At 43.8% G+C, this 24,658-nt stretch overlaps 1 protein-coding gene across 3 annotated transcripts in view; it reads right to left on the bottom strand.

Annotated features, from left to right (window-relative positions):
* TNPO1 (transportin 1) overlaps positions 1–24,658 on the bottom strand; it is a 281,541-nt gene that overhangs the window by 36,771 nt on the left and 220,112 nt on the right. For 2 of the 3 annotated variants that reach the window (XR_013263933.1, XM_077462500.1), the window contains exons 15-17: positions 3,390–3,497; positions 668–826; positions 469–556 (exon numbers count right to left, since the gene is read on the bottom strand). Coding sequence is in view for 2 of the 3 variants with exons in the window: in XM_077462500.1 (XP_077318626.1) it covers positions 469–556; positions 668–826; positions 3,390–3,497 (355 nt within the window). In the remaining variant the exon portion in view is untranslated. The remainder of the gene's footprint in view (positions 1–468; positions 557–667; positions 827–3,389; positions 3,498–24,658) is intronic. The other variant, XM_077462501.1, reaches the window with a different exon arrangement.

Here is a 24,658-nt window from a genome sequence, read left to right as displayed (position 1 = left end):
CCACACCAGTGCTTGCCACAGGAGGCGAGCAGGAAGCTTGATAACGCCCATAGACAGCCTCCCAGCAATGTGGGCTCACGCTGTAGTCTTTTGGCTATAGTGCAGGCAGGAGGGATTAAAGTCAATTGGTTGTTTTACAAAGGTGATCGTTTACAATCACGTTCATCTTAAAAATCCAATATGTACAAGAGAGTGTCAGATGCCTGGTCCCCCACTGCAAGCTTAACACAGTAGTGACTGGAGCCCAGAAAGAGAAACAGTGCAAGGGACAGTGGGACCAGGCATCTATTGCTCCCGGCAGATGCTAAAGATTCTTCAACCAATGTAGTGCTTGAAAATAGTGAAGACCAGAAGTAAAAGTGCATGACTGATAAGTATAACCCCCTTTAATAGATGGGTGTTTTTTTTCCATATTGTTTGTGACAGAGTGGCTTTAACTGGAATAGGAAAGCATAGCAGTATACGTACCAATGCATGATTTGACATGTTGAAAGCATGCCTTGGTAAGGTCTCCCAATAATGCAAAAGAACTTTGCCTCACCTCTGGCATCTTATCCTATGGAAACAAAGTTTACATGGAGGTTAAAAGGCTGTAATACAAAATGGCTTAATATTTACCAATAGATGGTCAAATTTTCTACTGTGCTGTCACAGTCAGATCTCTTACCTGCATACACTGGTACATTAGAGTCAGGATGTTGCTCCGAGCCACAAGCTGTTCAATGTTACCACCAAGCCCTTCAGCCAGCCCACTCAGTAGATCTAGGGCCACAATCATAAAATCTTTATCTGGAGACTCGTACTGGTCTGGCTGTGCATTGTGCATCTAAAATTGAATAAAAAGTCACTACTTTCTATAGAGGTTTAAATAATCATAGTTTTTTGCTTTATTATATTATCACAGGTACATATATAGCATTGTTAATTTTTGCAGCACATTACATATATATTGTACATTCACATCAGTCCCTGCCCTCAAGGAGTTTACAAACGAAGATCCCTAACTCACATTCATACATATACTAGGGCCAATTTAGACAGGAGCCAATTAACCTACAAGCATATCTTTGGTGTGTGGGAGGAAACCCACGCATATAAACTCCAGGCAGGTAGTGCCGTGACTGGGATTTGAACTGATGAACCTAGTGCTGCTAGGCAGAAGTGCTAACAACTTAGTCACTGTGCTGAAAGATATTGCTTTTTCTGAAGAGATTTAAAAATGTACAATTAAAGTGGAAGTAAACCCATAGATATAACAGTTTCAAAAAAAGTTACATTTCCAGCACATGCCGGGACTGTAAGAGCTAGTTTACACTTGCTTCAAAACATGGCTTCGGGCACGCTTTGTTAAAGCTCTCTGAACGCCAGTTAAAGCTCCTGTCGCCAAATAAAATGGGTAGCTTACAGTCCTGTTTACACCTTGCTTTTGCTTGGTACTTCAATGAGGCTTCAAGCAAGCTATGCAATAGGCTTTTATGGAGGCTTTGAAGATGCTTTGAAGCACCACTAAAGCTACATGTGGTATAATTTTTCAAACAAAGTCAAGCCAAAGCAAAGCAAAAGCAAGGTGTAAACAGGACTGTAAGCTAACAATTTTATTTAGTGAAAGGGCCTTTGACTAGTGATCAGAGAGCTCTAAACACTTCAGCCCCAGAAGAAATTGACCCCCTTCCTGACCAGGCCATTTTTTGTGATACGGCACTGCGTCACATTACCAATTGTGCGGTCGTACGGCGTTGTACCCAAACAAAATTGATGTCCATTTTTTACCCACAAATAGAGCTGTCTTTTGTCGTTTTTTTTTACTAGTAATGGCAGTGATCAGCGATTTTTACTGTGACTGCAGCATTGCAGTAGACAGATCAGACAGCGATCAGAGCTAAAAAAAAAAAAAAAAAAAAAAAGCAATTGATTACTGTATAAATGTCATTGGCAGGGAAGGGGTAACACTAGGGGGCGATCAAAGTAGCCCTGCAACTAACGATTAGTTTGTCGACTAATCTATCGATTATTTTTTCGATTAGTCATCGACTATATAATTTTTTTTTTTTATTAATCTAGTGTTTTTTTTGATTTGCTAATTAATCCTTTGGGTAACTTTACAAAAAATGATAAGTACATAAAAAAAAGGTAAGATAAAAGAATATAACTAGTACATGCATATTATATACACGTATGTAGTTATATTCTTTTATCTTACCTTTTTTTTATGTACTTATTTTTTGTAAAGTTAAGATAAAAGAATATAAATATATATATTCTTTTATCTTAGCTTTTTTTATTTTCTGTTCAGAAGTTCATGAATGTTTATAATTTTTTACAATGCTTTCTTTTTTTTAAGGGGGCGGGTGTGTGGGGACAGTGTCAGTGTGTTTTTTTGTTTATTATTTTTACAATTTTTTTTTTATTATGTATTGTAATTTTTTTTTATCAGCCTTGTTGGGGGGGCTATGGTGAGATATCAGGGGTCTTAGACCTCTGAAATCTCCCATTTGAGACAGGGAAAGGGACTGGGGACAGAGATTCCCCAGTCCCTCTCTCTGCAGCACTGATAATGAATGGAGAGAAGACAGCGGCTTCTCTCCAGTCATTAACTGAGACATCTTAATCACAGGAGGTTACAATGTTTCAGTTATGGGAATGGACAGAGTCAGTGGTCACTGACTGTCCATTCTGAAAACGAAGGAGCTGGGTTTACCGGCTCCTACCTCCGCTCTCCATCCTGAGATACGGAGGGGGAGAAGAGAGGGGGACAGATGCACGGAGGGGGAGAAGAGAGGGGGGTGGCAGTACGGAGGGGGACAGGTGCACGGAGGGGGAGAAGAAAGGGGGGCAGCAGCACGGAGGAGAGCAGGAGACCCGGAGCAGGATGAGAGAAGCACCATGCTGAAAGCCGCAGTGGGGGTGTGGACCTGCAACTCTCACTGTGTGACGCATTGACGCCTTGCACGCACGTCAATGTATTTTCGTAGTCGACGTAATTGATTACGTTGACTCTTTGTGGCAGCTCTAGATCAAGAGGTTAATTGTGTTCCCTAGGTGTGTTCTAATTGTGGGGGGATGGGACTAAGGGAGGAGACTGATCGGTGTTCCTACTTAGGACCACACAATCTGTCTACTCCCGAGAGAACCAGGATCTGTGTGTGTAAACACACAGATCTCGATTCTCGCTCTGTCATGAGCGATCACAGGTGCACGGAAGTCACATACATATATTGCCAAATGCTTTTGAACACCTTATCACATATATATCAGCCCGGCCTCTCTCATTTGAATAATTGCAAGCCAAAAAACATTTGTGAAGCAGATATGACAAGAGCTAAATGTAAAATAAAGACAGACAGCCTTTTACTATACTAATGTGTAGACTTCTGTTAAATAAACTTTACCATTGCTTGCTGAAGAGTCTTTTGTACCAAGTTCACACAACGCTGGTATACAGGTTCACAGTATGGTAAGAAACCAGACTGAAGTGCAGTAGCAACGGAAGATAGGCACTGAAACATAATGAAAAAAATACATACTCAAGATTATTTTTTGTGTAGGAGCCCATAGTATTGTGAGTATTTTAACGGCTTTATGTCTTTTTTCAAGGTGAAAAGATTTATAAGTCACAACTTTCACAACATATTACACACAATGGACAATGAAATAGTTATGTTCAGTTTATTATTATTATTTTTTTTCGCAAAAAAATAAATAATAATAAAAGGATTAAAATTTAAAAAAAAAAAACTATATAGAGTTCTAATGAACCAATAAATGGTTTTATTAAACCTGCAGTATTTGTTAGCTAAACACATTTAGCACAATGAAATAAACATTCCCTAGTAAACTATGGGGGCATGGTCACTGCCAGGTGTTTTTTCACCTTAATGCATGGGATGCATTAAGGTGAAAAAGCACAAAGGTTTACAACCCCTTTAAGCCAGTCTGTTTCTGTTGATGTACAGAGTGTAAAGAGACATAACTAGCATGCAAGGGTGGCTCCACAGGATGCTGCAAGAGAAATAAGCCACCTTGAAACGGGGACTGTCTGCAACACACCTAAAAAAGGGCCAACATCTAAAGTAAGGCAAAAAAATGTTTAGTCTTGTATAAATTACAGAGGGATTAGAACACGTTCATTCTTATTGTGGTCTGTGCCCGTCATCTTCTATTTATCCTGCTTACCATTATGATTGAAAGTAAAAAAAAAAAATCCAAAATTTTGGGTTGTCACCAGAGAAGTAATACAAGGGAAATCTTCCAATGGGGGCATTCGTTTTGGTGACCTGGGGGTTCCCCAAAGAATGTCCTTAATTTGCAGAGATTTAATAGCTTCCTGTTTGCCTATGGGACAAGAAGTGAAGGGAAATATCTGCAACAGGACACAGATGGGAAAGAAATAAAATAAAAAATCTGATAGGGGTTATAACCCTCCCTTGGTCCAGCCAAAATAGGGGGGGGGGAATAAAAAAAAAATAGGATTTTTTATACTCACCGTAAAATCCTTTTCTCTGTAATTCACAGACCGACACAGCTCCTCTCTAACTAAATGGGTTGTATAGCCTGCCATTAGGAGAAACTAGGCAAAATTGTTACACAATACACAGAACTTTAATCCCGCCCCATGCTATCAACCCTTCCCACTGCTCCTAGCAGCTTCAGTACGTCAACAAGCAGTATAATGTAGAAAAAAAAGGAGGGGTGGGTGTTGTGTCGGTCAGTGAATTACAGAGAAAAGGATTTTACAGCAAGTACAAAAAATCCTATTTTCTCTTATATTCACCGACCGACACGGCTCCTCTCTGTAACAAAGCCCCAAGCAGTGCCAAATGAGGGGTGGGAAAAACAGCATTAAAAAAAACTTCATCCACCATGGCAAGTGGGAACTAGTGAAACTAAACCCACAAAAAAAATAAAAAAATGCAGTGTGTGGAAAAACAGAGTATCCTCAACAGGAGTGATCCCCAAGACCGCAACATTGCGGAAGTAATGCAACAGTGCATTAACCAAAACAGTACTGCGTTTTTAATCGAAAAACCAGGAAACAATTCAATTGCAACTACACGGCCGCCTGCAAAACAGGCATCAGCCGATGCACTGACGTCTACCTTGTAGAACTTGGTAAATGTATGGACAGACGACCAGGTCGCCACCTTACACACCTGAGCGACAGACGCTTGGTGTCGGAAGGCCCAAGACGTTCCGATTGCTCTTTTAGAGTGGGCCGTGACTGGAAAGGGAGGCACCTGCCCCTTCAAGGCATAGGCTTGGACTACAATCTGTCTGATCCACCTGGAAATGGTGGCCGACGAGACCGCCATGCCGTTCTTAGGAACAGCCAACGAAACAAACAGTGAGTCTGACTTCCGAAAGGAAGCTGTGGCAGACAAGTACACCTTCAGAGCCCTAACCACATCCAGAGCGTGAAGGGCAACCTCCTTGGGGTGCTTCAGCTTAGGACACAATGATGGCAATACAATGTCCTCATTGATATGAAAGGCCAAGACCACCTTAGGTAGAAAGGACGGTTGCGGACGCAACACCACCTTATCCCTGTGGATGACCAGATAAAGTGACTTGCAGGACAAGGCTGCCAGTTCCAAAACCCTCCTGGCCGATGTTATGGCCACCAGAAAGACCACCTTCTGTGAAAGGGTCAGCAGAGGAATCTCCCTGGTATTCTCAAACGGCGGCTTCTGAAGCGCCGACACCACCAGGTTCAAATCCCACAGAGGTAACGGAGGGCGCACCGGAGGGACTACATGGTCGCACCCCCTGCACAAAAGGTACTCACTAATGAGTGAGACGCCAGGGGTCTTTGAAAAAAAGACAGCCAGAGCTGAAATTTGCCCCTTGATGGTGCTCAACGCCAACCTCTGGTCTACACCTTGCTGAAGAAACAGCAGGATCCTGGATATAGAGAAGAAGCGCGGATGCCATCCTTTCTCCTCACACATGGAGATGTAGGCCTTCCAAGTACGATGATATATCTTTCTGGAAGAAGATTTTCGCGCCCTCAGCATAGTTGGAATCAACGAGTCCGACAGACCCCTGTTCCTCAATACCTGGCTTTCAATAGCCGTTAAAGCCAGCGATGGTAAAGCAGGGTGAAGGATTGGACCTCGAGATAGGAGGTCCTCTCTCAACGGCAGTCGCCAGGGAGAGTCTGCCACCAGGTCTGCGTACCAGGCCTGCTGAGGCCAATCTGGGGCAACCAGGATTACTGGAATCCCCTCGGCTTTCACTCTGCGAAGTAGATGTGGCAACAGTTTCAGAGGAGGAAAGGCGTAGATCAGCTGGTACTGATCCCACGGAGCCACCAGTGCGTCTGACGCGTCTGCCCACGGATCTCGTCCTGGACACGAATCTCTGCACCTTACGATTGAGCCGGGAGGCCAATAGATCCACATCTGGTGTGCCCCATTTCAGGCACAGCCGTCTGAATATCTCCGGATGCAATGCCCATTCTCCTGGATTCAGCATCTGACGACTCAGATAGTCCGCCTACCAATTTTCCACCCCCGGGATGTAAACGGCCGACAGGGCCGTAACATATCGCTCTGCCCACCGAAGTATGTGAGCGAACTCCCGAGCAGCAGCTGAACTTCTTGTTCCCCCTTGGTGATTTATGTACGCCACAGCCGTGGCATTGTCTGACTGTATCCTGGTCGGATGCCCTCGAAGACACGCCGACCATGTGTGGAGGCACAGCCCGATTGCTCTCAATTCGAGCAGATTGATCGGCAACTTGGATTCCTCCGTCGACCAGTGGTCCTGACCCGAAAATCCCCATCACTCCACTCCAGCCGGACAGACTGGCGTCCGTGGTGACCACCGTCCATTTTAGGAGGAAGGAACGATTTTCTGGCCTGAATCACCGGGGACCTCAACCACCAGATCAGGGAGTCCCTGACTGGCTGGCTCACCTGGATCTGCCGATCCAGGAACAATGGAGATTTGTCCCATTTAGTCAAAATCTCCTTCTACAGGACTCTGGTGTGGAACTGGGCATAAGGTACTGCCTCGAAGGCAGCCACCATGAGCCCCAGCACCCGCATGCAAAAGCGGAGTGATGACCACTTGCTGTTCAACAGTAGTTTGACCGCAGATCTGAGAGTCAGCAATTTGTCTGAGGGGAGAAAAACCCTCGCTTCCCTGGAGTCCAATAGTAACCCCAGGTACTCCAGACACTGAGTCGGTACCACCACCGACTTCTTTAGGTTCAACAGCCATCCAAACGCTTGCAGGGTCTGCAAGGTGATCCGCCACATCCTCCTCTAACTCTGAGGCCGAAGAAGCTCTCAGGAGGAGATCATCTAGGTAACCCACGATCGCGATCCCGCATTGTCTAAACAACGCCAACACTGGAGCCAGTACTTTGGTAAAGACTCGGGGGGCTGATGCCAGGCCAAAGGGAAGAGCCACAAACTGGTAATGGGCTTCCCCGACTGCCAAACGCAGAAACTTTTGATGCCAAAGGCATATGGGTATGTGCAAGTAGGCATCCTGAATGTCCAAAGGACGCCAGGAAGTCGCATTGATGAGTGCAGCGACTACTGAGCAAACTGATTCCATTCTGAACCTCTGCACTTTTACAAAATGATTGAGAGCTTTCGAGTCCAAGATTGGACGTACCCCTTCCTTCTTGGGAACCACAAACGGATTGGAGTAGGACCCCTGGAAGCGTTCCGATTACGGAACTGGTACAATCACCCCCTGATTCAGCAAGTCCCTCACTGCCGCTAACAGGGCCTCCCGGCGAACCGGGGACACGGGTATGCTGGAGGGGAAGAATCTGTTTGGTGGCCAAGAGAGAAACTATCTTGTAGCCTGTAGAAATCAGGTCGCAGACCCATTGGTCGGATAACCGGGAGGTCCAACGGGCTGCAAACTCTCGAAGACGACCCCCCCATCTGTGGGTGGGGGCAGACCTTCATGCGGTAGATAACTTTTGTTCGCAGGCTTGTTAGGCTTGTGGTTCCAGGGACGCTTCTGACCGTCCGTGAGCATCCTGTCGGGCTGGGGGCGTTTTGTCGAAGCACCCGGCGGACGAAAAAGCGGATTGTGAGCGGAAAAGGAAGGCCCTTGCCTGCGGCGTGGCTCCTCAGCCTTCCTGGCCTGTGGGAGTAGTGTACTTTTTTAAAATAATGTCATCCAACGAGGCTCCAAAGAGCCGATCACCAATGAAGGGAAGATCCATCAGGGCTTTCTTGGATGCCTGGTCAGCGGACCAGCATTTCAGCCAAATAAGGCGCCTCAGCACCACAGCTGACACTGAGGCCGTGGATAACAGAGGGAGAGTATCCAGGGCCGCGTCACAAACGTACTTAAGGCCACGCACTAGTTGGTCTGCTAACTCCACGCAGACAGGGGAGGCATTCTGCTCTCCCAATTCGCAGTGCAAAAGTTTTGCCCACTCAGTCTCTGCGACACCAGTGCGGATGCCAGTACAGGTCGCACGGCTGACCCCACAACCGTAAACAAGGAACGAGCCACTGCTTCGGCCTTCCTGTCCATGGGATCCTTGAATGCAGGAGTCCCCTCAACCAGGATCGAGGTTACTTTATTTAACCTAGACACTGGGGGTCCACGACCAGAGGAGCCGACCACTTTTTGAGAAGGCTTTCCTCAAAGGGGTAGCGCACCGCCAAGTTTTTGGGGACCGAAAAGGTCCATTGCGGGCGACCCCATTCCCTGTAGATGAATTTGTCAAAATAAGTCAAATACGGGAACACCTTAGGTGAACGTGCTGGCTTGTGGGACCCAAAAGGGACTGGTACATCAGCAGAGGAATCCGCTGGCTCCTGAATCTTCAGGGTATCACGCACAGCTGTGATAACTGCTCCATCAAGCGCCTTGTCGTGCCCGGATGGGGAATCATCCTTACTGTCCTGGTCAGCCACGACTGATAGGTCAGAGCAGGGGTCTCCAGCCAAAGCAGGGCCCGAGTCTGCATCAGAGCTTTCCCAGGAGGGGGGGGGGGGGGCAGAGGCCTCTTACGTGCGCTTTCCTGCCACGTGCCGCATCTATCTTAGCAACATAGGAGTCCAGGAACGCCATCAGGGTGTCCGTGCGCACCAAACTAACCGCAGGTGCCCCGGTTGCTATAGCCTGGATTTTGGGGGAAGAAACACCAGTTTCTGAAGCCATGCTGACCCTATCCTGTCTGCCACCTGCAAGGAAACTTAGGACAGTGAAGGTCCCACCCTCCTGCTGCTGCCGCGTGGGGGTGGGTGCTTAGTGCTAGACTCACCACCCTGGGGCGTTCTGTGAACAGTGCCTGTAGTCCCTAGGAAGTTCCCAGATGCAGAGGAGAAAAACTGTCAGCAGCAGCAGCTCTAACAGCGGTGCAACGTCTGCAGAACAGCTTCAGCGTTCCACACAGAGCCATCCAGTGTCCCTCACACACAGGGAATACAGGAAGTGACAAGAGAAAGCACATTGCAAGCTGTCACAAGAGGCCAGTGTTGAAGAAAGAATTTTGCCAAAATGGCTGTCAATATAATCCATAGGAATCCCAGGGAAAATTAGGTGCCATTAGGAACGGAGCCATTAGGTGAAAAAAAAAGCAAAAAATAAAAACGAACTGCCTGCTGACACACAGACATCCTCCACAAAAACTGCCTTTTTTGGACCCCCAGACCTGGACCAGGCCTGAACAGCAACCGAACAGAGCCCCACAGGTGAGAAACAGCAACCCACACACACACACACCTCCCGCAGCGCATGCAGACACCCCCCTCAGAGGGGGGAAGGAGGGGTGATAGGGACTTGGGAGAGAAGATAAGGAGGTGAGATGGCCCCCTAATCGCCCCCCCTCCCCGGAAATGCCCAGCTGCTCCCTCCACCGAAGCAGGGAGAGCCGTACTTACCAGTCCTGAAGAGCCGGGAGACATTCCGTGGTAGCCAACTCCTGCGCAGTTACAGGGAAGGTTACTGGCCCGGTATACTGTGATCCAGACATCAGTAGCCCGGTCATATGTATACCCCGGAGCATTGAAGCTCACCGACCACCTCTGGAGCATGAGGTATGTCGTGGCCTGCCGAGCCGTAGCCGTGGCCTGCTCACGCTCGATGGCCGGACTGGGGAGACAACAAGGATTTCATTAACCAGCCTGTCACCCAGCCGGCAGTTGATAGAAGATCTCAGGATCTCTCTTGCGCAAAAAGCAGCAAACCTGCAGAAAAAACATGGACCAAGAGGCCTGCAGGGTTTCCTAGGTCATTCTCCTTGCTAGGCAAAATAAAAACTGAAGCTGCTAGGAGCAGTGGGAAGGGTTGATAGCACGTGGCCCGCCCCCATGGGGCGGGATTAAAGTTCTGTGTATTGTGTAACAATTTTGCTTAGTTTCTCCTAATGGCAGGCTATACAACCCATTTAGTTACAGAGAGGAGCTGTGTCGGTCGGTGAATATAAGAGAAAAAAAAAGTTTTGTTTATAGTTCTACTTTAAACCTGACCTAGACGAGTACAACCCTGTAATATAGGGGAAGCTACTAATGACCAGGAGAACACAGAAGATCATCCTGATGTTCAAGACCAGGACAGAGGAAATAACCACCAGCTGGGAATTAAGGGACACTGAGCCTGAAACCAAAAATAAATCAAGCAGGTATAAAAACCAAGACAACCTGATTGGCAAAGAACAAACCCACGACACAATATGGACAACTGAAGAAAAACACGGTCAATCCCCAGGAAAACCGGTCCCCACAAGGAAACGCAATAAACAAAATTTCATGATCAGAAGGTTGCCTACCTAGAAAACCAATCTCAAAATATCCAAGAATATTGAGCAGCATCACAGCACAATAGTCAATTAAGGGTTGTAAGGTGATCCTTGAGCCTAGTAGAGAACTCAAGGGTACAGCCCCATAAAGTCCATCAACAGAAAGGTGTAGAATGCATGGGAGACACCGCCATAAGGCTAGGCAGGGATAGAAGTTATACATTAATAAAACATCTACTCTAAAGTGAAGTACGTATGAATAGTTTTGTTTAGGTATTGTATTCTGATGGTGAGGACTCCAATGATTGGCTGATCGAATGAACGTTTTCTAGCAGTCCAGTTTGACAGGAGTAAATCTACAGTCTCTGCCGAAATTCTGATAAAAGTGTACCCAGATTAACACCTGGAGGTGTTTCTGGAGAGTTTGGCAGGGACATATGTCTAACAATCGCCTTACCGTTCCCCAGTCCAGTGAAACACCCATAGCTGGGGAACACAGAATAGAACAGGACACCTAGCCTCACTGCTAAGAATTGCCTGATTAAGGGCAAACACTACCTCAAGGCGGTGTTGCAGATCATCCAAAGAGGACTTGTACTCCTAGGTCAGGGGTAGGCAACCTTGACCCTCCAGCTGTTTTGAAACTACAAGTCCCATTAGCTACTGCAAGACCCTAACAATCACAGGCATGACTCCTAGAGGCAGAGGTATGATGGGATTCGTAATTTCACCACAGCTGGAGTGCCGAGGTTATCTACCCCTGTCCTAGGTGATCAGGTCCAATGAAGGCATCCCATTGTAATTTATTCCCCAGGTGTGCAAAACCTCTTACTTCAGCGCAGACACTATTGGGTGAGGAGAGACAGTTCAAAAGTAGGGGCCAGAGTACTTGACTTGCTGCAGGGAGAACTCAATCTCCTTTTTGGATGTGAAGGCTCTGTGATGTTCAGAATTACTAGCACTTTTAGTTCTTAGGACAATGGTTATAGCCTTCAGATTTAATTTTGTTACTAATCTAAAGAGGTCATCTTTAAATCTGTAAACTCCATTTTAACTTCGCACATGTATTTTTGATAGGTCTCCCCCCCCCAATCTCTATCTAAGTGGTCAGGACTTCTATTCAGCCTATACGTAAGATTATAGTTTCACCATCATCACTAGAAAGGAGAGAAGTTTGGCTGATGGGAGGAATGTTCTTGCCTAATATGGTTTCTATACCATATAGAGGAAGACTATGGGAAGTTACCAAATATAGATTGTGGTTTGTATACCAAAATAAGAACTGTAGTATGTCTGCTCTTGTTTGTATAAATGTAGGTCTGAGAACCATTGAGCAGAGCAATTTCTATCTGAAGCTTATGTCACTGCTGTGCCATTTCAAACACACTTTCAAAGCCGCATTTTAGTGCGGGTTCATGCACAGGTGTCTACTGAAATCGTCACCAAAAGTAGTGCAGGAATTACTTTTGGAAACCGGTGCAGCGCTGCAAAGTCAGCTTTGCACTGGTTGGGGATGCTCCTATTTCCAGCAAATCGCACCGATGTGAATGGGGGCTCAAAGTAACGCAACAGTTGGCACTCAACTGGTGGAGAATTTGGGCACAACACAGTCTAGAATGGAGGACGCAGGCACAGCTTTCTTAGGTTGTGTGTGCTTATCCCTGAAGAACAGCTTTCTAAATTTACTTTGAGGATAAAACCCTGTGGCTGTGAGGGTCATCCTGGACGGTTGGGTGGTTGTTGCATCTGTGCACCCCCTTTGATGGTGGACGTCTTATGGATGCCCATGCGTCACCACCCATACAGGATGCTGTGGGCTTATCTAGACATTCAGCACGGCTGGGATTCCGATTCACAACTTGACGATTGCATAGAGCAGTCACATCTCTAAAAACAAACTGACAACCACTGGATTTTTCACTCCATTGCGGTACAATTTTTTTAACTTTCTTGACACCTATTGGGTTTTGTTACATTGATTTTATACACATGTAATACATTTCTATATTGCCCCGTAGTCTCTCTGCCCATACCAGCTTTATAACTGTGTTGGCCTGCATTCATGCATCTACCATATTCCAGATAGTCCTTCTTACCAACATACTCTGAATTAAGCTTATTATTTATTTACATCTTTATGTGTATATAAATTTTAGAACCTTATACATTAAGCTCATTTTGCAATTATGATGCCCTCCGATATATGTGCATCCTTGCAGACATTTTCCAGACATGATTTTAAGGGTCTAAGTGGAGACCGCAGTGAGAAATACCCCTATCCAGACTGTGCTGTTCCTGCAGATGTTCCCCTGTTGTGGCCTTGGTTTGTTCCAACCCCTCAGCTCCCAAGCTGGATGCACTAAACGGCTGCCATTTTGATATCCAGCGTTTGGCGATGTATCTCGGACCTTCAGTAAGTATGAGGTCTCTGTTTCAGACCTCTCTTGCCAATTATTCCGCCTGCCCCCATTTATCAACATACATTTATCGATCTTATTTACATTGCAGATACAACATTCTTGCATCCGCCCCTGAAGAAATGAGCAGGGTCTTGCGAAATGCATAGGGCTTTATTGATGCTTGTTTTATGCCAGTAGATGCTGGGTATTATTGATGTCTGCATACTCCCCTGTCGACATGTATGTACATTTTATTTTGTTATTGTGTATGTGTATTTACTGACCCAGCAACTTTCAAGTTTTTTTGCTCATGGATGTACAACATTTGTAATAAATCTTTGTATATTTACTTTCATCTGTGTTGTGTACATTGGCTATTATGTCAGGTAACTCACAATCATTGTTGTTGCCGCCCTGTTAAATAACATTTTGAAACGAATTGATTTTGTCTCAGTGTTCGCTGTGGACATTGGCTTAACCTCTCTCACCTTATCTAAAGTCCCAGGACTATTTTTCTTGTTTTTTTGTGTGCATTATTAGGGATGGAGGTGTCACACCAGACCTTAATCTCCCTTCTTTCATCTCTCAGACCTGCAAAGGCCTAAACCGAATTACCATAATGCATTTCCTCCATCTCGAACATTTTTTAGCGTCCTCTTTCGATCCAGAGCTGTGCCAGGCTGCAACTCTTCTCATCCTCCTTCCTGGATTCACAGGCTATACTGAAAGCAACAAGAGCTAAAGGTTCCTGATGCTGTCTGTCAAATTCTGTGAGCAGAGCCCCTCATATCTATGGGCGCACACAGCCGGGATCAGGAACGCGTCCACATGTGTGCCCACCATAGCACACAGCTTACTAGGTGGGCACTTGGGTGAGGAGCAGGCAGAGAGCCGAGAGGGGACTCCCAGAGGAGGTAAGGGACAACTCTTCAAAAACTGCACAAAAAAAAAAAATGCAAAAACGCAAATCACGTGTTCAAAAATCAAAAACACAATCAAAAGCAAACTGCATAGGTGTGTACCAAGCCTTCGCTGGCCACACGGATCAAATTTCAGACGAGAATATTGACGAAAAATCTTTGCACATTTGCCGAATATTGTGGTTTTTAACATTCTGTTAAAATGAATGTTAATTCTAAACGAAAACCACATACATTCTCTGAAAATTCCTTTTTTTTTTTAATTCTTTAATTTTATAAATTTTTCAGCATACAAAAAACATAGAACAATTAAAATTACATACAATCTTTATTCAAACCCCCCCATTTTCCCTACCCCCTCCCTCTGCACATGTATTTCTGTCCATGCGGCAGTCAGCAGACTCCTTTCCCTTACTTTTCTCATCTTCTCCCCTGATCCTCCCTTCTCACTTCTCTCCTGTCTTATTTTCTAGTTCGAGTTATCTCCAAGCGCTTTTAAACTTATCCGACTCTTTCCATTTATCCTTCCATTCTACCTCTACTAACTGGTCCTCCTCCCATTCTTCATCCCTCTCTAATTTTTGTATGGTATTTACTGCAAATATCCAATCTCGAATTTTAGGGCTATTTCCTGCCATTTTTGGGGATTGAGCTCTTTGTTACATTAAGCAAAGTTGGGATTATCAAAACTTTATATTGTCTCACTGATCTATTTGTCCTATGGAACTAACATGTCCATGGGTCTGCTGGAATAGTTTCGTTAGTAATTAGCTTTATAAGTTCTAAGGTCTCTATCCAAAATTTTTTTTAATGATGGCGCACTCCCACCATATGTGGAGCATTGTACCTTTGATTTTACACCCTTCTCCAACACTCAGAGAACCTCTCTTGCTGGAAGTTACTTGGTTCTGTCAGGCGTATAATACCATCTTGCCAAGCATTTATAATTTGTTTCCGCCATCTTGGAGTCTATCGCGGAGCCATGTGTCAATTTCCAAATTTTTTCTAATGTGTTTAGTGCAGCTAATTCCTATTTCCCTTTCCCATTTCTTGACATATGTAGGGACCTCCAATCCCTCTCCCTCTGAAAGAATTTTATAGAGTCGTGCAATGTTATTTTTTGAGTTTGCCTTCATAACAAGCCTCTCCATCGGAGTATAATCTTCTCCAGATCGAATTGGGATTGGTAATTTCCCCACAAAATATTTCAATTGGATGTACCTCCATATGTCAATATTCATCCCCTACGTGTCCAATTGAAGTTCTTGTAAAGTGCGGATTTTAAAAATTTTTACTATATCTTTCACTTGCGCGTTTTCTTTTTTAATCCAAATTTCCTCCAACTTTCATCATCCCAGGCTCAAAATATTCATTTTCATTTAAATAAATCAAAGGTGAATTGTAATTGTGTTTTTTTGTGTATGTACCCTATCCCATATTTTAAGTGTGGTGCGTGTTATATCATGTGTATTCTGTCCCAATGTCTAAATTGTGGTGGGTTCCATATTATGTGACCTAAATGTATATTACTCATAGTGTATTCTATATTTATCCATCTCTTATCGCTAAATTCTTTTGTCCATTCTATTAATCGTGAAAGTGGCACCACATTATAATATTTTTTATAATCCGCCACCGCTAGGCCTCCCTGATTTTTTTCCTAGGTTTTTTTTTTTATTGCGAAATATAAAGCTAGATATTATACCCTTTAAGGTTCTAAAAAAAGGATTGTGGAATTTTTACGAGAGCATCTGAAATTTGTAGAGGATTTTGGGGATTACTTTTACAGCGTCTATTCGCCCGAACCATGACAGGGGGCAGGTTGTCATTTTTTTTATTTTCTCTTCTTCTTTCTCGTCTAATAAGGGTATATATTTTATCAGGTAGATTTTCCCAAGGGTGTCCGTTAATATATTTTCTCCATGAGAAGTGAAATTGTTTTGAGAGTTTTTCTTCCTCTAGTTTATTTATATTGATGTTTAATATTTCCGACTTATTAGGGTTTATTTTAAGATTTGAGAATTCTCAATTCTTTTTTTTTTTAGAACATTTAACAGATTGGGGATCGTTGTCCTGGGATTTGTTATAAAGAGCACATCATCAGCAAATGCTGCAATTTTGTGCTCCTCCTCTCCCACCCTTATCCCCCTAATGTCCACACATTTTGTAATGGAAGCCAATAAAGGCTCCAATGATATGGACAATAAGGGGGACAGTGGGCACCCCTGTCTTGTTCTGTTTTTCATTGAAAATGGGAGAGCGGATACTTCATTCACTTTTACCGATGTTTAGGGGTCCTTATATAACACTTTTATCCAGTTGATCATCCTGGGGCCAACTCCCATGACCTTCAAATATTTCAACATGTAACCCCAGTCTACCCTGTCGAAGGCCTTTTCAGCATCCATCGACAGGAGTAGACTGGGGTCCCCACCGATCTTAGTTGCCTGCAGGAGCAATATAGCCCAGACACAAATATCCCTTCCTTCTCAGGCAGATATAAATCCGAGCTGATCTGGATGGACCAATTCGGTCATCTTCTCCTTCAGTCTTTTGGCCAATATAATTGTGTATAATTTGGCGTCAGCGTTCAATAAATCAATGGGTCTATAGCTAGAGCATAGCTGGCTATCCATGCCTTCTAATATCACTGTTATTGATGCAGACAATGCATCTCTTCCCATTTCACATTCCACTCCTAATTTATTCCAATAGTGGCAGAGTTTTGGGACTAATATTTCTTTATACTTTTTACGATAAAGCGTCATAAAGCCGTCTGGCCCCGGGTTTTTGCCTGAGGGAGACTTTAAGGCTTCATATATTTTCTCCTGTGTTATTGGTCCCTCCATGATGTTTGTGTCACTCTCTGATAATGAAGTTAATGCACTATTTTCTAAGAACTCTTATTTTATTCTTTCTCCTTTTGCTTGGGCTGGTCCTTCTTCTTGACTGCATGAAGTGATTTATAATAATTCCTAAACTCCTGCGCGATCTCGTTTGTAGTGTACACGGTCTCTCCTGCTTTATTTAGAATTTTTTCAATGAAGTTACCTTCCCTTTTCTTTTTCACCAACCTGGATCAATCTTTACTTGATTTATCTCCCCAATGGTGCTTATCTTGTAGAATTCTATTTTTCTCCTTTCTAGATTCTTGCTCAAAAACATTGTTAAGCTCTTCTCATTTACCAATGCATGAAAGATTTCCTGCTGTTGACCCCTATGATTTTTATGCTCTTGTTCTAGTCTAAAAATTTCTTCTGTAAGATTTTTTTCCTTTTCGTTTTCCCCTCGCCCCTATGGAGATGAGGATCCCTCTAATATAGACCTTGTGCGCCTCCCATAGCGAGGCAGCCGAGGTTTCCCCAGTATCATTATACAAGAAGTAAAACTCAATTTCTTTCCATACTTCTTCAGCCGTCTCCTCCTCCTGTAGCAAATTTTCGTTTAACCGCCAGGTAAACGGCACTCTTTGGATCCCCGGGATCCTCATCGAGACCAGGCATGGTCTGATAATGACATTGTTTCTATCTTAAACTTCCCTCACTTGTTCTAACAGTCTGTGATCTACTAATATATAGTCTAATCTTGAGTAAGTCCCGTGCACAGGGGAGAAGAAGGTATAGTCTTTAACGTTAGCATGTTTTACCCACCATATATATATCTATCAATTGGCATTGATGCAGCTTGGATTTTATCCCTTTTAATTGAACCTTACTCGTCCCCTGAGCACAGGACGTACTATCCATCAAAGGGTCCAAGCCAAAATTAAAATCCCCCGCCAGGATAACCTTTCCCACCTTGAAACCCTCCAAACGGTTCAACACCTGCTTCAGAAATCTTACCAGGCTTTTATTTGGGCAGTAGAGGTTAGCCAAAGTATATGTGTTCTCTCCCAGTCTACCCTTAAGTAAAAAGCGGCCCTCCGGGTCAGACACACTAATACCGTCAATTTTATTTTCTTAGAGAACCTGACTGCCACCCCCTTTAGCCCACTAATAGGGGAGTCACTGCAATACCAAGTGGGGGAAGTCTTTTGAATATATTTTAATGTTATTTTCCGGAGTTAAATGTGTCTCTTGTAAGAACAACACATCTGCCTGGCTTTGTTTAATTTCTCTAAGAATCTTATGTCTCTTAATCAGGGAATTAAGTCCCTTGACATTATGTCAGAAAATGTAATTCTATCTTCTACCTGTTTTTTAGATAAAGTTTATCGGGAGCAATTGTACTGCCTTAGACTCTTGTAGATTACTCGTACCTATAAGGTGCACCCCATCCTACGCTCCTCCCCCCAATCGCCATCCCCTTCACCCTCCCCCCTCCAGCCATAACTCAGCCCTGTGCCCACAGTTGGGTATCTGAACTGATCCCATCTTGGCCACCATCTCCTGAGGGTGGATCTCAGGCCATATAGGCCCATGTCCAGACAAAAAACAATGCAAAAAGGCAAGCACCCACAAAATTAACCCTATATCAATATCAGTTACATATTGACCACCGCCCCTTCCCACACTACAGATCTTATTTCCTTCCACTAGCTTGGAATGCTAGGGACTGGGATGTCCAGATATTTACAAAACTCTTGGAGATCATTGAGAAACCTCAGTCGAACTGTCCTCCCTTCTTTGTGAACCAATAGCAATGACTGGAAACCCAAGCTATACTTTAAATTTGCCGCCCTCAATGAGTCTAAAAGAGGTTTCAGTTTTAGTCTCTGGGCGAGTATCCCTGACAGACCAAAGAAGACTTGAATCTCAGTTCCTTCAAATTGTAGTGGGGGGTATTCCTCTAAGTTTGCTCCAAATCTTATTTTTAGCCTCATAAGCACAAAGCTTAACAACATCTCGAGGTATCCCTTCTCTCAACCCCGGGGGTTTCCTGATCCTATGGACCCGGCCTATTTTTAGAACCTCTCCTCCTCTACCTAGGATTGGGTTAAATATCTTTTTCATTTTTTCCATCAAGTCCTCCCCTTGCTGTTCTGGTAGGGATCTGATGCGTAGGTTTTGGAGTCTACTTTGGGTCTCCTGCTCTTCCAACTTATATAGAATATCTCTATGGTTAGTTTGCAAAGCCTTCACTTGAGATTTAAGTCACATTATATCTTGCGCTTGCTTTCCAGAAATGTCCTCCACTTCCTCAATCCTCCTTAGAAAATGGGCCATATCCATCCTTAGATTGTTAATATCTGATTTAATTGAAATTTCTAGTTTGCTAAACATTTCCATCATTTCTATTTTCGTAGGGATTTATGCCATATCCCCCCTTGTTCAACTGTCTAATTTAGTACCCGTGCTCCCTCTAAGCCTGTTTCCTCCCTAGATTTATCTTCCTGTTCTGCCTTTACTTCTCCAGTTCCTTCTTTTTTTCCTTTAGTTATGCATTTCTTTTTTTCCATTCCTGGGCTCTTTAAATTACCGTCCTTAAGATATTTCTGAGCTGAGCTGGTGTATATGCTCTCCCTTGTGTTCTTGGGATCCGTCCCTCTCTGGGGACGTCCTTTCATAGTTATTTGGATTTCCTTATTCTGTAAATCTCTGCAATTTTCTCTCCTCGTCCCCCCCCCCCCCCCCCAGTGGGAGAGAAATATCTCTTCTACTTCCGCACAGTATCCTAGTGCTGTTAGCGCATATAATTATCCCTCAGGAGGAAAGAAAAAAAAAAAAAAAAAAAGAGGAAAATCTCATAGTCCCTTCATCCTGCACCAGAGGGGAATAGAACACTGCTGACTCTTGTAATTCAGCCATGTTGGATATCACAGGCACAACCGTCCAAAAGTTACTAAGTAATGCAGGCTCAATACCTTAAGCTTGAGAATATAAAATTATCAATATTTCTCCACTATGAACACAACTTCACATACTGTGTGCATTTATGCTTAGCTTATTTGCTTACGGATCATTCAGCCATAATTCAACCTCCTTGGAGTTTCTAGCAAGTCTCTGTTAAACAGCTATGCGGTCTTTTATCATTAACCATTGAGAGCTTTAAGATCACACCTGTGGAACAGCACCCAGCCCCATTCTCTAACTTTGACGGTCTTTAAAAGTGGTGGAATTGACATTCAGGTGGGGTTCTAGCGTGTACTCATAGATGAGAGTTAAATAGCTGCCGCTAGACACAGGGGGCTTCCAACCCCAGCAAGTTGGGCGGTCTCTGGCGGCTCCTGGAGGTTCCTGGGTGCAATGCAGCCTGCCACTTTGCTGCTCTGCACCCCTGTGCCTGCCGTGTTCCTTAATCGGTCGCCGGTCTCTTCGGACCTGCGAGTCTGGGGGGCTCACACACGGCGGACAGGAGACTCCCGTCTGGCGGGGCCAACGTGGGCTCTCACTCCGCCTATCCTCCCCCGCTGGCTTTCCGGAGCATCTCCTCTCCGCTCGCTTGTATGGCCGACACCACCTGGCCCCTCCCCTCTGGCGTGTCACGTTCGCATCTCACACAATCATTCTAATCTGACTGAAAATTGTTTTGACCAAGAAGTTTTCCATTTCCAAATTTTCCCGTCACTGTGGTTGAAAATGAATGTCGATATTACCCCACTAACGATTAGAAAATCGAATGTTCTTAAAATGACTTTTTGAAGGAAGAAATTGTTTTTTTAAATAAAAATGTGATGTCCAATATTTAACAGATTCACCCTCTAGTATATCTCTAATAGTATATACAGTATATCTCTGCTAATAGTATTTAAAGTATATCTCTTCGGTCTGTTATTCTCAGAGTGGATTAGATATTTTGCTCCCTAACCATATAGTTGGTTATTTATATTTACCACTGCATAGAGATATTAAAGAATAAATTGCCTTTTTTTTAAACTTTACATATTATACAATACACTTTTTTTCTTAAGGTTATTAACTGATTAATCGAAAATATGCCAACTAACAGATTATGAAAATAATCGTTAGTTGCAGCCCTAAATAAGAATTTGATAATGGTTCTCTTTTCAGGGTCTGTGCTGATAACCAGCACATTATCAGTGTAGCCCCCATCAGATGTGCCCATCACCTGCCAACCAGCGACCCATAATAAACACCTGCCAGTGCCTATACTATTGCCCCATCAGTAATGCCTGTCAGTGCCCTTCAGATGCCACTCAGTCATGTCTGTCAGTAGCTCCTCATCAGTGGTGCCTTTTTTTAATTATCTTTTTGTGTCATAAAAATATGCAAAATAGCCATAAAAGATAAGGTAACAGCATTACAAAACTGTGCAACAAAAGCTTGATTTTGAAATGCCCAAGGCATGATAATAGATCTGGTAGAATGAGCCCATAAAGTAGTATTAAACCCAAAAGCAATCATCATATTGCAGCTTACCAATTCTTAGAGGTGGTGGCTGCATTTTTTCTTTTAGGCTTTCTTTCCTTTATTTTCACCTGGTGATCCGGCCAGTAAGTCTGTTTTTGAAAAAAACAAGCTTGCTGATGTAGCAATTACAAGGATCAGACAAACCATATACCACTGACAAACTGTTGCTATAACCAATTGTGTAACTGCAGTGTGAGCTGGAGTCTGGCTTCGATTTGTTAGTGTATCTAAACATGCTAGTACATTTAACACCTGTCTAAAGGTGCCCCCCTGTGCTCCTTCATCCAGAAGGGTATTCTACTACAGGGAGTATTTTACTGACCAGATCACCAGAAGGAAAAAGCCTAAAGAAAATGAATGCAGCCACCACATCTAATGATTGTTATGCATTTTTGGCTTAATATCGCTTCGTAAGGGAGGTTCCTTAACTCGGAAAAAATTGGCCAGAAAAATCACCTGGCAAATTCACCGTGCAATCATGGATTATGATGCAAAATAACCCCTTTAGATCACCTTCAGGCAAAACAAAGTTAATCTCAGTAATATTACTTTTTTAGGGATAAGTGGGTTACCCAATTATAACTGTTCAGTTTCAAGATAAGGGTACAAAGGCTTATATGGTACTATCAAGTTATTGAAATTTTCTGAGATAAACGTTATGATACCTACTGCAAGTTCACATTATTTGAATGAAGAATTCACTAGGATCATGAATAATAATGGATTTAAATGTTTCTGCTTTTGTATAAAATGCAAGATACCAGTACACTCTAGCACAGATAAATTTGCATCTGAAGCTCATCTCACTGCTGCTATATTATTTCATGATCAAAAATCAAGCCAGCCAACGTCATCTTTGGCTGAGCGCACTAAAGTCTTGAGATAACTGACTGATGCCAACATGCAAACACCAAGGTGATGTCCAATGGATTCCAACATAGAAAGCGGTCTCAAGAAAGGCTCCATCATTGTGAAGGGAAACCTCTGTTCTGGAGTGCCAGACTGAAGCCATGGTAATGGAGACAACCCCAGTACATGGAGTCCCCACGGGGGGTCACACCAGGGATAACCTGGTCCATAAAGAGAATTTGATTGTATGCAAGTATGAGGAAAGACTCTTTACAGGAAAGGGCCCTCCAATTCAGAAACACGCCTGAAAGACTTTATAGTGACCAAGAATCTGCAAGGGAATATCCCTGATGGATTCAAAGGGCAAGTCAAAGAGAAACAAATTAAGCTCCGATGGAGGCAGTGGGTGCTTGTAAAGGGGACCTGACATGAGAAACACCATAGATAACAGTTTTAACAAGGGTATGCAAAGCCAAAGGCCTTTGAAAAAGGATGCAAAATGAGGATACCTGTCCTTTCAGGATGTCAAGAGCCATATTCTGGTAAAGTCCTGTTTGCAAGAAGGTAAGAATGTGACGCAAATAGTAATCTCTAAGATCCAATAGACTAAGGCTGCACTAGGTGACCCTGGATTTCCAGGTATAATAAATCTTCCTGAAAGTAGATTTCAGTAAGGCAAGAAAAAAAAAAACTGAAATCCCTCTATCCTTTTACAACTGGGTTAACAACTAGGAGGGCCTTGGGAGAACAGACCTGGCCCCTTGGGAAGAGGCCAAGAGTCTTCTGTCAGAAGTCTGAGCAAGTTTGTGTAACAGGTTGCTCAGGGCCAATTTTGTGCCAGAAAAATCACTGTCTTCCTTTTTTGCCCTATTTCATCTGTGAGGAAAAAGATTTTACTACTGTTCATAATTGCAGTAGTGATCCACCAGGACAAGGATTTTCTTGCTTGGGCTGTTAGAAGCATTATTATTATTCAGGATTTCTATAGCGTCAACAATTTACGCAGCGCTTTACAACATAAAAAGGAAACAATATAATAAAATACAAGAGGATTAAGAGGGCCCTGCTCAGAAGAGCTTACAATCTAATAGGGTGGGGCAGGTGGAACAAAAGGTTATAATTGTGGGGAATGAGCTGATGGAAGTGGTAGGAGATTAGTTGGAGACAAGATAGGCTTCCCTGACGAGATGAGTTTTCAGGGATCTCCTGAAGGTAGCAAGAGTAGGGGATAGCCGGACCAGTGGAGGTAGCAAGTTCCAGAGGATGGGAGAGGCTCTGGAGAAATCCTGGAGACGAGCATGGGAGGAGACAAGAAGCATGGGGAGATCTAAAGAAAGACGGCTTTTTCCATTTCGATAGAATATTTACTGAAGTTGGAGAATACTTGAAAGGAATTGGGTGAAAGATACTGTCTCAAAGGCGGCCACCATTAGGCTCAGAACTCACTGTGGATTTTATGAGCTCTTCGAGAACTTTTTCTTCTGTGAGAAAGACCTTTGCCAGAGATGTTTTTAGGATTAGACCCAAGTATAGGGGGTGCAGGGAGGGCTGGAGAGCAGATTTGTTGAAGGCGATTTTTGGACATTTGATGAGACCTGTAAGGTAGGCGACTACTTCGGGATAAGGTCATCTAGATAGTCTGTCACCTTTGCCTTGTCAAGTAGGCAAAAAGTGCTAAGATTCTGGTGAACACCCTGGGGAAAGAAAACAGGCCCGAAATGCAATGCAACAAACGAAGTGGTCACTGCCAGTGCAAAGCATAGGAAGCGCTGATGAGTTGGGTTGAATGGAAATTTGTAGGCAAGCATCTTGCATGTTCTCCTTGTCTAGAAGTGCAATTTATGACCTTGCAGATTCCAAACAAAACATTAGAACGTGTAGGAATTCATTAGGGGAGTTCAAGTCTGTTGAGTTTTGGCACCATGAACAAGTTTGAGTGGAACCTCTTCTGTGGCTGTACTGATACCACAACTGCCTTTGAGAAGAGGTAGCCTTAGTGGGCCAAGTCTCGTGTCAAAAGTAAGGTCTGAACTTCGGTAAAGTTGAAGCCTAGGGAGAGCATGGAGGTGCTCAGCGTTTAGAGGAGCAAGGATTTGCCTCCTGGGGAAATAAAACTTTCACACCCATCACCTTTCATGAATTGGTCAAGTGAATCAAACAGGCATCTTTCCTGGAAAAGTACATGTGTGAGGAACCTTTTACAGGTAGCTTCCAAGCCTGAGCCAAAGAAATCTGCACATATAAAAAGGAGATTGAGACCATTCTCAATTTTTGTCTCATGACGTGCTGCAAGGCACAGAAACACAGAAAAGACGAGCAGAAGGCAGTGTTGGCAATTGCACAATCAACCACAGGAAGAGCCCATTTTTTGCGCAAACACGTGTTTCACTGGGTACATTTTCCATTAGAGGTGGTTCTCTTTAAGGGTTACCTTGGGCCAGACACTGGTCAAGACCAGACTGC

The sequence above is a fragment of the Lithobates pipiens genome, unplaced genomic scaffold (assembly GCF_037356315.1).
Source record: "Lithobates pipiens isolate NorthernLeopardFrog02 unplaced genomic scaffold, aLitPip1_a1.2 Scaffold_3, whole genome shotgun sequence".
NCBI lineage: Eukaryota > Metazoa > Chordata > Amphibia > Anura > Ranidae > Lithobates > Lithobates pipiens.
The sequence above is the reverse complement of the archived record's forward strand: the minus strand, read 5'-3'. Positions and strand labels throughout refer to the sequence as shown.